The sequence below is a fragment of the Wyeomyia smithii genome, chromosome 1, assembly GCF_029784165.1.
Source record: "Wyeomyia smithii strain HCP4-BCI-WySm-NY-G18 chromosome 1, ASM2978416v1, whole genome shotgun sequence".
Classification (NCBI taxonomy): domain Eukaryota; kingdom Metazoa; phylum Arthropoda; class Insecta; order Diptera; family Culicidae; genus Wyeomyia; species Wyeomyia smithii.
In genome coordinates this window covers 47,511,813-47,528,312 of record NC_073694.1, presented here as the reverse complement: position 1 = coordinate 47,528,312, position 16,500 = coordinate 47,511,813, and the positions used below count along the sequence as shown (strand labels likewise).

The window sequence follows — 16,500 nt, the reverse complement described above, 5'->3', positions numbered from 1 at the left end:
TGTAACCTCGGTTGTATCTACCGAAACTAACGCTTCGGACTATTAGCTATAGTTGGTAAATAATACTAATAAGTTTCTATGTGAAAAAAGCAAAGAGCGGAATCTCATTAATAAAGATAAATGACAGAAGGAAAATTGACATAGATCAATGATGTGATGTCAGTGTTATTAAATATCCTACTCAATTTAAATAAAATTCTAGCTCGAAGTACTTTGCACTGCTTGCTATGTGTGAATATAATATTATTATTTATTTTGATTAACAGATATACTGGCCTTTTAGTTAGTTAAATAACGAGGATTTTCTGCTGATAAAATATATCTACATGGTAAAGTTAAATTATAAAATAAATCCGTGTGAATTCAACTTTTTCGCGAATTGGCCAGAATAGGAGCCGCGAGTGGCCAATTAAGAAATACTATGGCCAAAATGAGAGCCTAGAGAAGCTTTTTAGTTGGAAAATATACCAACAAAATAACTTAGTTTTACTATTCAAACTCAATGTTAGTGAAAATTGAAGACGAGTTTATCCGATTTCTACGTTGAACTAATTCAATAACATATTTTTCGAAGGAAGCAGGCCAAATATCTCTCATTGATAACATACTATGGCCAAAACCGGTGCTTTCACCCTATATCCATATATTTTTCAACTACGTCGATGACAAAATTCTTCCCGACTCACCCGACCCCTGCTTGTTCTCGATGGTTCAATGAAAATTGTGATTAAAGCACTTTCAAACTCGAAATCGGAATCCAAATATAAATCCGATATCATTAGTTCCATAACAAACACATTTGCTGCAGCAATTATTTCTCGTTTGCGTTTCATGATTTCACTGCACAGAGCGACGAATCACATTTTTCTTTTGTTTTCAGCATCACCCGCGTGTTTTGACCGTTTCGACAGACACGATGTTATAGTATTGGTGAACCCACTCGCAAAACTGACAAAAGTTACAGTGCGAACCTGTCTGTTTCGCTTCCAGGTCAATCTGGGTTAAATTCAAGCGAATAAAGAAGGGTTTTGACAGTAGTTCGGGCGACTTCAGGTCAAAACGAGGTGAGCTGGTGGAATGAAGAAATTCACTATCAGTGTCAACAATACACATTGAACAAATTTCACCCAAATGTTCAAAGGAAAATACCCAATGAGTAAAAAGCTACAGTCGTTTGAAAATGATACAATTTGATTCCGTACACGGTGTACGGTACACCTTCCACTTCGAATACAGGGTGGTCAGCGTCAAGTGGAGTCAAGGGCTCAGCAGCTTCCCGAACGCATTATACCGGGTTCATTGAATAGAACTTAGTCGAATAGCCAAGTATTTGTGTGTACAACAGGATCAATTTGCACGCTGCCCTGCTCATTGAAACCATCTAGAAAAACTACGCAGGCAACAAAAATATAAGACTTCAAGCTGTCATCTTTTGGTAACGCTTTCATAGGAAAACTCCAGGCTAAATCTGACCGATTATTATCACAAAATAACAGCACCAGATCGTAAAGATTGAGTTAATCACTTCTATTGAACGTATGTGGTCACAAATGCTAATTTAGTTTCCTTTGTAGCTAGTAGGAAGATAAATTACGCCAACACTTAATGATTGATGCGGTAACTTCAAATCTGTTAGTACGATGATGTCGAAATCGGATTCAGCCACACTGATGAACGCTTCATCGATTTTAGTGCATAATCCACGAACGTTTTGGTAATAAATCTGAATACCATCCTTCGTCATACCATGTGCAGATGACGCGAGTAATGGAACATCTGTATTCTAGTTTTCGTAAAATTCATTACCAATATTGTCTCGCCACATGGATGAAAAAAGATACCCATCTTTGTAGGTACATGATTTTCGAAGCTTAAATAAACAATTATTAACGCCTGCATCGCCGCATTAAACTTGATCAAAACAAATCCTCCGTCATTCTGTGCCGAACACGCATCAGTACTGGACGTGTTTGGTGATCGGTCCGATAGAGTATAAAACAAAAGACGTGTGAACAAGTGTTGGCATTGTTTGCCTGGTCGAGTGAAATAAATCCGGGTTCAAGGTCGTTCCTTTGTGCAACTGTTTCGCATCGTGACTGCCAGCTGGTGCGTAAGCCGATTTGGCTGCTGGCTGGATTGTGCTACAGCAGTGGACGAGACACAAACGAGGAAAAAGAAGAAGCCATCAGTGTCAGCGAGTCGTATCGCTGTGTGGAGTGATCTCACACCTGGCTCGCTGCTGGTGGCTGTTTGGTGCTGCTGTATTGGTGCTGCTGGCTGTAACGGCTGCTACTTCGAACGATCGGACAACCAACCTTACTGGAAGGGAGAAATAAAAAGGTACGTGTTCTTGTCAGCGCTAGTGCGCTAAACATAGCGCGATGGATGTAGATCCCTCGCCTCCCGCGCCACCATCCCCGAACCCCTCTGACCCTGACCCTTCTGTTACCCCCTCCCCTGTTCATTCTTCAGTCCCCCCTCGCCCCAGGCTTTACCCAGACGGAGCCCAGGGCAGCTATACTGTCTATTTTCGGCCAAAGGCGGGACCGAAATCGAAACAGTTGAACCTCTTGCAGATTTCTAAAGACCTGACGAAGGAGTACAAGGGCGTGACCGAAATTTCCAAGGTCCGGCCTAACAAGCTCCGTGTCGTGGTCGGTAACCTGAAAGAGGCCAACGATATAGCTTGCTCTGAGCTCTTCACACGCGAGTATCGCGTTTACATACCCGCACGAGACGTGGAGATCGACGGTGTCATAACCGATTCGAGTCTGTCCGTCGAGTGTATACTGCAAAGTGCCAAAGGGTGCTTTAAGAACAAAACGTGTCCCGAAGTAAAGGTGCTCGACTGCAAGCAATTGCGGTCAGCATCGATCATCGGTGGCAAAACAGTATACACTCCGTCAGACTCGTTTCGAGTTACGTTCGCCGGGTCTGCACTACCAAGCCACGTCTCGATCCACCGGGTTCGTCTCCCTGTGAGGCTCTACGTGCCCCGCGTCATGAACTGCCTGAATTGCAAGCAGTTAGGCCATACAGCCGCCTACTGCTGCAATAAGGCACGTTGTGGCAAGTGTGGGGAGTCTCATGCGGAAGATTCTTGCAGTGTTAACGCTGAAAAGAGTATTCACTGCGGAGAAAATCTGCATGAGCTCTCAACATGTGCGGTGTACATGCAGCGCAGGGATAAAATAAAACGGTCTCTCAAAGAGCGTTCAAAGCGTTCCTACGCTGACATGCTGAAGAAGACCGTTACCACTTCTCCCGTTACTTCGAACCCCTTCGATCTGTTGCCCTCTGAGGAAACCGATTCTGACGATTCACCAGCGGGAGCATCTTACGCCAATCCTGGGGAGTCTAGAAAGAGGAAAAATATTTCCTCTCCTAAACTTTCCAGAAAAGGTCCTAAGATTTCTCAAAGTGAAATGAAAGTTACAAACAAACCAAACAGTGCTGCGGAAAAACCGAAGCAAACTCCTCCTGGGCTGGCAAATTTAAAGTCCCAGAAGGAGTTCCCAGCACTGCCAGGAACATCTAAAACCCCAGTTGCTCCTTTTACACTCCCAGTTGATGAAACAAACTCTGGATTAGTGAAATTTTCTGACATTGTGGACTGGATTTTTGAAACTTTCAATGTACCCGATCCAATTAAAATTTTTCTTACAGCATTCCTCCCAACAGTTAGATCATTTTTGAAGCAGTTGACTGCCCAATGGCCTCTCCTTGCAGCGATTGTATCCTTCGATGCCTAATTCAACTGCGTATATGAAGGATTCTATCTCTGTCTTACAGTGGAATTGTAGAAGTATTTTACCAAAAATTGATTCGTTTAAAGTTTTGATAAATAAAAACAAATGCGATGCATTTTCCCTTTGTGAAACTTGGCTTACTTCAAATATTGATCTCAACTTCCATGATTTTAATATTATTCGCCTTGATCGAGACACCCCATATGGAGGAGTACTTTTAGGGATTAAAAAGTGCTATTCTTTCTATCGTATTAACCTCCCCTCGATTCCAGGCATCGAAGTTGTCGCATGTCAAATGACAATACAATGTAAAGAGCTTTGTATTGCCTCAATATATATTCCTCCCAGAGCACAGGTTGGGCAACGGCTGCTCTATGATTTAATAGAACTTCTTCCCTCGCCACGTTTGATTTTGGGAGACTTCAACTCTCATGGCGTGGCTTGGGGTTCCCCATACAATGATAACCGCTCCTCTTTAATCTATAACCTTTGCGATGACTTCGACATGACTATTTTAAACAACGGTGAAATGACACGTATCCCGAAACCTCCAGCGCGCCCAAGCGCTTTGGATCTATCCTTATGTTCGACGTCGCTACGGTTGGATTGCACATGGAAGGTAATCCTCGATCCTCACGGTAGCGACCATCTGCCTATTCTTATTTCAATTACTAACGGGTCAACTCGCATGCGACCAATTGACATTCCGTATGACCTCACACGAAATGTCGATTGGAAGTTATACGAGGAAATGATTTCAAAAGCGGTCGAGTCGATTCAACATCATTCACCACTTGAAGAATACAACCTCCTCGCGGGCTTGATTCTCGACGCCGCGTTGCAAGCCCAAACGAAGAAATATCCCGGCGTAACGATCAAAGAACGGCCTCCCACTCCGTGGTGGGACCAAGAGTGCTCCGATGTCTACACGCAAAGATCCGACGCGTTTAAGGCCTACCAGACGGGAGGTATACCTGGCGACTATTTACGGTATTCGGAGCTTGATACCAAGCTTAAAAGCTTGGCTAAAGCAAAGAAACGTGGATATTGGCGTCGGCCTGGATTAGATAGAATCAAATTCAACTTGTTGAAGAATCTACCCGGCAATGCCAAGAGGCGCTTGTTGAACTTGTTCAATAAGTTCCTGGAGCAAAACATTGTACCGCAGGATTGGAGGCAAGTGAAGGTGATCGCCATCCAAAAACCAGGGAAACCAGCTTCTAATCACAACTCTTATAGGCCGATTGCAATGCTATCCTGTATCCGGAAATTGATGGAAAAAATGATACTCCGTCGTTTAGACCACTGGGTCGAATCAAATGGTCTACTATCAGAAACTCAATTTGGCTTCCGCCGTGCCAAAGGGACGAATGATTGTCTTGCGTTGCTTTCAACAGATATTCAGCTGGCGTATGCTCGTAAAGAACAAATGGCGTCTGCGTTCTTGGACATTAAGGGGGCTTTTGATTCCGTTTCTATTGACATTCTTTCGGGTAAACTTCACCGACAAGGATTTTCTCCAATTTTGAACAATTTTTTGCACAATTTGTTGTCCGAAAAGCACATGCATTTTACGCATGGCGATTTGGCAACTTTTCGCATTAGCTACATGGGTCTTCCCCAGGGCTCATGTTTAAGCCCCCTTCTTTACAACTTTTATGTAAATGACATCGACGAATGTCTGGCAAATTCATGCACGATAAGACAACTTGCAGACGACAGTGTAATCTCTGTTACAGGAGCCAAAGCTGCCGATTTGCAAGGACCATTGCAAGATACCTTGGACAATTTGTCTGCTTGGGCTTTACAGCTAGGTATCGAATTCTCTCCGGAGAAGACTGAGATAGTAGTTTTTTCTAGGAAGCATGAACCTGCTCAGCTTCAAACACAATTAATGGGTAAAACGATTTCTCAGGTTTTGGTACACAAATATCTTGGTGTCTGGTTCGACTCTAAAGGCACCTGGGGTTGTCACGTGAGGTATCTGATGAAAAAATGTCAACAAAGAGTGAATTTTCTTCGTACAATAACCGGACAATGGTGGGGAGCCCATCCAGGAGACCTTATAAGGCTTTACCAAACAACGATATTGTCTGTTATTGAATACGGGTGTTTCTGCTTCCGCTCCGCAGCAAACACACATTTGATCAAACTGGAGCGAATACAATATCGTTGTTTGCGTATCGCCTTAGGTTGCATGCAGTCGACCCATACGATGAGTTTGGAGGTTTTAGCTGGAGTACTACCATTGAAAAACCGCTTCTGGAGCCTGTCTTCTCGTATTCTAATCAAATGTGAGGTCTTGAACCGTCCCGTGATTGAAAATTTTGAAAGGTTAATCGAACTTAATTCTCAAACCCGTTTTATGACATTGTATTTCAATCACATGTCCCAAAATATTAACCCTTCTTCGAATATTCCAAATCGTGTCGACTTATCAAATACTTCTGATTCTACTGTGTTTTTCGATACATCCATGATAGAAGAAACTCGTGGAATCCCGGATCATTTACGCGTGCAGCAGATCCCTAAAATTTTTTCCAATAAATATCGAAACATCAACTGCGACAATATGTACTACACTGACGGATCACTTCTTGATGGGTCCACTGGCTTCGGTATCTTCAATAACAATTTAACCGTCTCCCATAAGCTCGATAATCCTGCTTCTGTTTACGTCGCAGAATTAGCTGCAATTCAGTACACCCTAGGGATTATCGAAAAAATGCCCACGGACCATTATTTCATCTTTACGGACAGTCTCAGTTCCATTGAGGCTCTCCGATCGATGAAAGATGTTAAGCACTCTCCGTATTTCCTGGGGAAAATACGGGAACATCTGAGTGCTTTATCCGAAAAATCTACTCAGATTACCTTAGCGTGGGTCCCTTCTCACTGCTCGATACCGGGTAATGAGAAAGCGGACTCTTTGGCTAAGGTGGGCGCAACAAACGGTGATATTTATGAAAGACCAATTGCCTTTAATGAATTTTTCGCACTTGTACGTCAGAATACGATCATCAGTTGGCAAAATGCTTGGACCAGAGGGGAATTGGGAAGGTGGTTACATTCCATAATCCCCAAAGTATCGACGAACCCGTGGTTCAAGGAGTTGGATGTAGGTCGGGATTTCATTTGCGTGATGTCCCGGCTTATGTCCAATCACTATAGATTTGACGCGCTCCTCCGTCGTGTTGGGCTCGGGGAAAGTGGTATCTGTGCCTGTGGTGAAGGTTATCACGACATAGAGCATGTGGTTTGGTCATGCCCTGTACACCGTGACGCCAGGTCTAAATTAATAGCTTCCCTGCAGGCCGAGGGTAGACAGCCGGCTGTTCCTGTTCGTGATGTCTTGGCGAGCCGTGACCTATCCTACATGTCCCTTATATACGTTTTCCTGAAATCCATCCACGCCCCAGTCTAGTCCCGTTCCCCTCCGTCTACACCCAACAAAACGACAAGAACACGTTTGAACCTTAAGCACAAAACCAGCAACCAGACCCCGCACAACAGAACCAGGACCCAAGGACTACGAGCCTCTGTCCCAACTCACGACATCGTGGCTCAGCAGAACGAATCCATACATGCCATTCGACGATTATCAGACGACCATTGAACAACAAAACACTGATTGGAAATCCCATGCTAGTTTTAAGTTAGACTTAATTTCAGCTCGTAGTCGGCAGCGAGGATAAAAAATTTGCTTTAGTTTTTAAGTCATCAGATATAATTGGCGCCGTTAAACATTAAATTGTATTTGTGCCGTGTCAAATAAATGTTATGTGAAGAAAAAAAAAAAAAAATCCTCCGTCATCACCGGTATTACTAACTTTTGGTTTCTTTTGTTCTCGTCAAGGAAAGATGATAAAGTAAATGTTATCACTCATTAAAGTACACTGATGATAGAATGCTCTTAGTTTTGAAAAAAAAATCGCTCTGTGTTAAGAAAGCAAGAAAAATGTGGTGATTTGTTTTAATTAGCCTATAATCTTAAGTTCCAGCGTGACACTACGTGTGTAATTCGAAACTTTTTTCATTTACGTCACGTTCAGTATAAGAATAATATGTCAACAAGATTGCTCTTTCTGGTTAGAAAACAATATTTTGTTTGATTTATTCTAGAATTATTCTAAAACTTTTGTTTTGTGTTTATCTAGAATTTAAGTATTAAGTCAGCAAATTAACAATAGAACTAGTCAACAAGATAGTGCTTAAATATTTTGCTGAAATATCCTTATAGTTATACAAAATAACAATAACTCACTTTATTAGGATAACTTATTACATTTCATTATAGGCTGATGAGCAATTTGTGACTTATTTCAGACAGCATATTTCGGCAATTCGGATCACCTCTGATGTGGAACTGTCGTTGGTTTCACGATTATCATCCTTCACGCAATAAAAACGAATTACCCAGCTGAACATTAACTAACATCAACGTTTTCTTCTCCTCCGCCAGGTCGAACAAATTCAGGCCGAGTACAAGGTGCTGGCTTTGCAGTACCACCCGGACAAGAATGCAGGCGACAAGGATGCCGAGGCAATGTTCCAGAAATTGAAGGTAATTGAAGATAGGCTGCAATCAGCGAACCACATTCTGTTACGCTACCGGTGACACATTACATTTCTCAACCGAAGTGCGAGATTGAGGCAATGTCACTCGGAGCCTGCATACCGGGTGGAATTTCTGATGGTGGCGTTGGTTGACCCGAGTAGAGCTTGATAAGCTGAAATAGAATTATTTTTAGTTACAACTGTCAGATTCTTAGCCTAGGGAACTAAAATTTCAGGAACCATAGATTCAGAAAAAGTAGAATGTTACGTTTTTAGGAGCTGCATTGAGCTACAATTTAATTTCCAACCGTACTCGGGAAGTTATACTTAAGCCCCCGGCAGCTCAAATCAATTTGATGGTAACGATTGTTTCCAGAGGCAGATGGCGCGCAAAGAGCGATTGTGCTTGAATGCTGCTATTGCTAGTCGAATTTAGACCTGTCATATCAACCGTACCTTTAAAGGTGTTTCAACTTTGCAACATTGTAGTGAGTAGTGTTGCAGCATAAGTTCTGGAAATTTATCGCTTTTGGACTGAATTTTCCACCTTATTTTCACTAGTTGGAAAATACATAAATCGATTTCTTTACGATGACAGTAGCAGGGATATTCCTTCTAGGCAGGGCGAAATACAATCTTGTTGAATAATTAACGCCCGCTTGAGAATACACAGAAAAAAACAACGAAACTCGATTTCCACTTTACGGACCAAGCTTGCCTTGACACCGGCGAGCACTCTGACGAGAAAATATCGATCTTTTTGCAGTTTGCCTCACAAAACGAATTTTGCCTAACGATGGAAAGCGGATCCGCTTCTGTTGCATAAAACTATGGGAAAGAACAAAAAACTATTTTCTTTCTTTCTATCAATTTTAATTATTAACCTGCAGAACGCTTTGCGCCATCCAGTAACCAAAAGGTACCTTCAACCGGAAAATGTTGAAAGTTTCATGTAGGTTACAGTGTATAGAACAATTGTCCATACAGAACTAGTACGTGAGTTGTGCTTAAAGTTTCTCTGAAATAGACAGTCCGGTTGTATCACTTTATAGTAAAAGGACCATTGCTGTGTTATCAAAATCTATTATTCTGTTGACAAAAAGTTTCATTTCAGCAAAAAGTGATGCCGAACTTTTCGTTTACTTAGGTATTAATTTTGTTTCTTCATTTCATCATCCAAACGCTTGAGTATTTGAAGTTCTATGTTTCACGAAAAGCCATGAAAAATAATTCCATGCGCATTCCAAAAAACTGATGCTATGCTCATCGCTTTTCGGACCATGAAACCAAGCAACATGTGCCACTCAGAATCAAATCTAGTTATCTCAACATTGCAAATGAATATTATTACAACCGCATTCCTCCATGCCCTGGTTTGCAACAGCTTGACATTTCACTGCGCACAGCTGTATTTCGGTGTGGTATCGCAGTTGAGTACTCTTTCCGTAGTAACGACGATTTGCTAATCCTTCCGCAGACCCCAGTCTCCGTATCTACAGCGTCAGTAATACCCGCCATCGATCCGACGGCCAGTGATAAAAAGCGGTGAACCGACAATGATTCATTTACTCATGCTCTGCATCCCATCTTCAGCGGCGCGCAAAAAGGACTTCGATTATTGATTTCATTTATGTAGGTATTACAGCAACAACAGAAAAGGGATTTTATCTTCTGATGTCGAATAATGGCTACAGTCGGTACTTTAGCACAGCTCCTACTTGAGCTTTTACTACTATATAATACACCCAGATAACCAGAAATCGTATAAAAATGGCAATACAAAATCGTATAAACATCCAGTTTTAATCGAAATTGTATAAAGTTCATGTTATAACCAGGTCAATTTATCTTACATCATATATGGGTCGTACAGTCCGTGATATATGACTGCATATTGTTCCTCGTATAAATGCACACAAAACATCAGGTTTAATCGCAGTAGAGTTGTCTACTGTGCTAAACTTAGTTGCAGTGCAAAATTGTAGGATTTCTAATTTATGTGATCCACGTTGATATTCATATTCCTTGAAAACTCCTATGACAGTTGTAAGAGGATTGTATAATGAATTTTATACAATTTACTTTTTCGTGACAGTTGAAATCGTCTATTATGAAACACGAAATCAGTAAACAGTACCATAATGATACCATTTTTATGTCAAATTTAATTTAAATTAAAATGTCTTTTTCAGCAACTCTGGTTTTTAAAATCTAGTTCCTAAAAAACTCAAAGAATTGGGTATAAATCATGAACGCAGTTTTGACTAAAAGAAAAATCACCCAGAAAATGGCACATACAGTCGGGTTTCACATAAACATGGGCAACGCCTTGAAAGATTTTTAATGTTTGTTGATTGCAATTGCTTGAATCGTCTAACAGTTAAAAAAAGGTCAATGCTGATCGCATGTATATCCTTATCCTATATATCCTTATCCTTCGTATATGAGGCAATTTTGAGTTACATATTGACATCAGAGTCTATAAATAGATTTGGGTCAACATTGAAGACAAAAAGTGACATTATATACGATTTACAGATTCATACGATTTGAGGCGTTCAACAGTACTAGATAAAATTGGTTGACATGCAGCATCGTAAAATGACTCTGAGGATAGGATATGAGAGCAGTGATCGGTACGTTGGGAGTTCGAGGCTGAACACAGCCTTGTAAAAATAATAAAGCAAATGCCGCATCCTACATCAATAATTAATACATACCACAGAATGGTACACTAAGTTATAATGGTACGCGTACTTCTCATTAAAAAAATATTGTTGCTATCAAATTTTATGTTTTTTTATTTTTCGGAAGATTTAGGTTGTATATAATGCAAAATTTTTTCGCAGTACAAGTTACACACTGCTGCATTTAATTTCGTAGAGCATCGTAATAGAATCATAATACGGGTGAACGGAATTGTATGTATGCTTGAATTATGGCAATAGAAAATTGTACTGAGTAGCAAACAGAGTTGTTCATACCTCAGATATTATGCAAAAGGTAATTGTTATAGAATTGTAAAAAATGGAATAAAAAGTTGTATATCTTTAACTGCGCGAACCAGTCTGGTACGTATATTGCCTCCACTTTGGTACTTATAAGGTCATATAGAACGTTATATACAACTTTATTAGATTGTACAAGGGTTTTTATATCTGAACAACAACTGAAATATACGGACCAAATTGTTGGCTGGGCATTTATCATGAAATTGTTATTTACCTCAGTACTCTTTTAGAATATAGGCTTGAAAACTACGGTTAGACTCTGCACTTTTTTCGTTAGCCGAAAAAGCAATCGAAAGAAGTTAAAGAGATTATATTGAATTGTTTACTTGTGCCAAATTTAATTATTGTCCAATCCCCCCCAGCCGTTTCGGTTTTCTTTTACGATAGGATCGTAATCACTTTGGTCTGACAAATCAAATTTCCCAACCAACTAGAAAAAGTCTGCGCTAAAGTGTCACTTATAACGATCAACAGAGATGTTGTTTATATTCATAGATGCTCGCTAACTTTAAAATGTCTGCTAACCAATCATCAAATGAAAATTTCTGCCGGAAAACCCTAATATGGTCCTATTATTCGCGTTCCAGCAATCTGCCACCGTACAAGCAAATGGCAGCCAACCACAGAGAAGAAAGAACACACAACATGATTATCCAATAAGTTATTTGATGACAACATTTTCTAAAATTTTACGATTCCGTCAGCTTACTTCTGCCTCGGCGCATCATCCCTGGCTACGGAAATTCTCATGGACCGTTTGCGAATCATTTTCCAGTCAGCTTGCTTCCAGTTACGCCACAGTGGAATCCCACCAGCGCCCCCTGCCACTGCTTCTGCGGCAATAGGGCGTGTTTCCGATCCACGATTTGGTCTTTAAGCATTCATCTTTTGTGAACCATTAATGATTCGGTAAACTTTTTTAGCAGCTGTCGCAAAGGCGCAGCATTGTGGCATTTGAATGTTTCGCTTTGTGTTACTGTTGCAGGGTTTTATTTTATATTTTGACAGCGGTTAGTCCTCAGCAGTATTTCATAGATGTTAATGAAATAGCTATTATCAAATGAGAATATATCAATCTGAAACCAACGCAAAACCAATTCGATCTGATCTATGATAAATCGGTCCAATTGAATATAATTCAATCCTATCCAATTGAATTCAATCTAATCCTAATTTGGCCCAATAAATTCAATCTTAAGAAATGCACTCTGACCTAATTCAATCGATTCAAAATTATTTGTTTTCAAAGTACCTACTATTTATTATTCATCACCCTTTGCCAATTTTTCATTCAACATGTTTTACTTTTTTTTTAATTCACAATGTTATAACAATATCACAGTTTTACATTTTCATATTTTTATATTTTTATATTTTTACTTTTTCATATTTCTACATTTTTATGTTTTTACATTTTTGTATTGTTACACTTTTAATATTTTCGCCAGTTTGGTATTATTGCAATTTTATATATTTTTGATAACATTTTTAACATTTTCCCCGTCTGAAGGTACGATGCTAGCCTAACAAGCCAGTCGTCGTAGGTTCGAGACTTGGCTTGGGAGTGACTGTTAGTATCAGTAGGATCGTAGCGCTAGCCCTGCAATTGTCCTGTACACTAAACAGTTGGCTGCGAAGTCTGTGTATAAATAAACAAAAGGTCGAGTTCCGAATCGGAATGTAGCACCAAGGCTTTGGCTTTGCTGTTTAACATTTGAAGGATTTCGCACCAACTTTCGACTGAGAGTCTGCCAGATTATAATGAAACCTTTGGCCTTAATAAACTTAGCAGCTTTGTATACCTTTTTCAAACAAAAAATATCGTGACTCTTTAGAGGTCTGAAGGTTTTGAACCTTCTTCAAATCGTTGTATCTAAATAACGATAAGTGATAATGAATAGTTGTCAATAGATGACTTCTATTTTCATTTGAAAATAATCGAAAAAAAAAATAGTTGAGACGGTAAAAAATTTTCTCTTAAAAATAAAAAGTAATTAAAAAAAAATGGTCTTCTCAGATTTATCTCAAATTAGGTTTCGGGATAGGAAATTCAGCTGGCCGAAATTTTTCTAAATATTTTAAAATGGGTACTGTTAAGGAAAAAGTTTTTATAACAGAAGCACGGAAATCTGCGAAAACCATTTTTTTTTAATTCTCGTTTTAAATATCCATTTTTTCATTATTTTTTTTACATATTATAAAATGAAGTTTCAGGCAATATTTTAAACGTCATCGAATAGTTCCGCAAAAAAACTGGCAAACATTTTTGATTTGGCTTTAACTTTGCTTTGATGTTTTTATAGGCCAGATGCTATTTTTTTAAATATTTTTTTTTTGACGCACGGCTCATTTTTGAAAAGCTAGGTAAAAGAAGAATGGATGATTACAAATATTTTTAGTGCTAAAACGGTTTGCTTTATCGGTGTGACGTCTTGGGCAAAGTTGTAGATAACAATTTGTATTTCTGAAAAAAAAATACACTCTACAAAAACTTGTTTTTGTGAAAAACTAATAAACAAATAAAAAGTTAATTATTTAAAAAGGCGATTTGTTCAAATTCTAGTTTTCATGAAAACTATGAAATATTAACTGATGGCTCTTCTGATCATAAAAAGGACACAAAAACCGGAATGGTTTGTTGGTATAACGTCTGCAGCAAAATTGTAGACAGTTATATTGTTTCATATTGTTTTTTTGTGTCTCAACAATCTGTTTGATAAGTATAGTGTTTTCGGCAAAGTTGTAGTTAACAATTTTGTCCCTTCAAAGAAATATACACTGAAAAAAAATGGAAAAAAATGAATGTTTTGATAATATTTAATTTTATATTTTTATTTCTCCAAGTATTTTAGTTGTAATTGTAGAACTCACAGTGCTTAGTTTTCGTAGAATAAAAAATCAGATTAATCAAAAGTGATTTTTTTATATAATAAATTTATAGGTACTTTTTGTGTCTTTTTTTCAAAAAAAATCTTCTTGTCTCACAGTGTATATTTTAACGTAGAACCGCGTCTTACTGCAACATATAGAGGGAGACAAATTTAAAAACTAAAAACATCAAAGGCATCACGAAAATTGTTTAATTTCAAATGTCTAAAACACAGTCAGTTTCCACCTGATTTCCCTAGTTCTTATAGCAATCGATTGGTAAATCATCAATGCATTCGCCTAAGTGCAGAAAATTGTAGTATTTTAATTCAAACTATTTTAGTATTAAAAATTGTCAAGCCTTGTTGAAACATCAATTTTGACCTTTTATTGGTCATTTAATGCTTACTTTCTCTAACACAATCGACAGATTATTATGCCTAGTTAACTGAAATACATTATTTGGCCTATACAGGAGCTTGCTTCTGTTCAAACCAATCTGTTTACTAGTGAATGACTACTAGAACTGTTCTAATCAAGTATCAGCAGCGGCAACGATAGCAGACGTCAAACAACTCGAATTTTTTAAAGTTACACATTTCAGCACCTCACTAAATTTTCCAAGCACCTGTCAAATCACCAAACGTCCATGGCTTACTCATTTACGGGCACCGATCCACAGTGGTTTAAAACGCGAAAAACGTGATCGTCAGTCTTTTGAGTATAAAAATGCCATTTAAATGCTACAGTGTATTCAACAAAGGTTTATGTAAATCGTAGGAGACATCTCATGATGCAAATAAATTTTTGATTAATTAACTTAAAAGTGAGATAAAAAATTTATTTCTTTAATTTTTTATCAAATCAAAACCAAGTCTTCAGAGAGCTTATAGACAATCTTATGTAAAAAAAACTTTGCTGAAGACACTTCGGTTTTATCTCTTGTGAATTGACCACATACAGGTAGTTTTATACACAGACATTCTAAAAGTTTCTAAAAATCGGAAAATACCAAACAACTTTTTTTGGTATGGTTTCAGAGGCTTACTTTGTTCTAGACATTTTTTTATATTTGAAAAAATACATCATTCTGCCGAACGTATCTTGGGCGAATTTTCAACTTTTTCATAGGGTTTAGGACATTTTATTAAAAAAAAATGTATTTTTTCAAAATAAAATTTCTGGAAAAGCTACAAAAGCTGCAAAAACAATAGTCTTCACTCGAAAGATGGTGATTAGTACTAGCTTCCCCAGATGGTTTCACTAGTTTTTTGCAGTCTTTTCAAGGCTTGGGCGTGGGTAAAAGAAATAGTTTTTTTCGGTTTTTCGGCGTTTGTTCATGTTTTTTTCTTATTAGATGTACAAAATCGAAATGATTTTTGATTTTTCATTGATAAGTACAAAAAAACATTTATAATTAAGGAAACGTGCGTTATTTGGAAAACAAAGATAGAAAAAATTGATTTTTTGGAAAATAACTGTCATGTCACTAGTGTATGCCAATGCCAAAGTTTTTTTTTTTTCAACAAAATTAGCAACATTGTTTGACGATTTCCCAATGCTCTGAAAAAAAAATTTCAGTTCAGAGATTGATATCCTTATTTTTTTAAATTTTTTCCATATACAGGTACCTAATCCATACCGAGATACCTCCGTATGGACAAAATTTGCCCATTCACCCAGAAAGAGTTATTTGGTATTTATCGATTTTTATAAACTTCAAGAATGTCTGTGTATAAAACTATCTGTATGTGGTCGATTCTCAAGAGATAGAACCAAAGTGTTTTCAGCAAAGTTTTTCTACATAAGATTGTCTACAACTTTGCTGAAGACTTTGTTTTGATTTGGTAAGTAAAAAATAAAATTGTTATCTCAATTTTAGGTGAATTAATCAAAAATTTATTTGCATCATAAGATGTCCTCTAAGATCTACAAAAACTTTGTTGAATACACTGTAGCATTTAAATGGCAATTTTATACTCAAAAGGCTGACGATCACGATTTTCGTGTTTATATCACTGTGCGATTGTCCGATTTAAAAAAAAAGTTGCTTAAAAAATGATCAAATTCCAGGAAAGTTGCAACTTAATTTCCGAAAAATTGCTATGAATCCCCTTCGATTTCAGTACGTCATATATACACAATCAGAGGGAATAAGTATCCGCATAAAATGAAACTAAAAGTAGCTCCCAATATCTGCCATTCCGCAAGTTATGTTCTCTTGAAAATTGTGTCATAAAATTGACAAAACAGACATAACTCTTCCAAATAAAGAGATAGCGATACACTTTCTTCTAAAAAGGTGACAAAATATC

General features: G+C 38.2%; 1 protein-coding gene across 1 annotated transcript in view; it reads left to right on the top strand.

The window, feature by feature from the left end:
• Positions 1–16,500, top strand: part of LOC129717883 (J domain-containing protein) — a 131,899-nt gene that overhangs the window by 65,027 nt on the left and 50,372 nt on the right. The window contains exon 2 of the mRNA XM_055668146.1: positions 8,212–8,313. Within this exon, the coding sequence (XP_055524121.1) occupies positions 8,212–8,313 (102 nt within the window). The remainder of the gene's footprint in view (positions 1–8,211; positions 8,314–16,500) is intronic.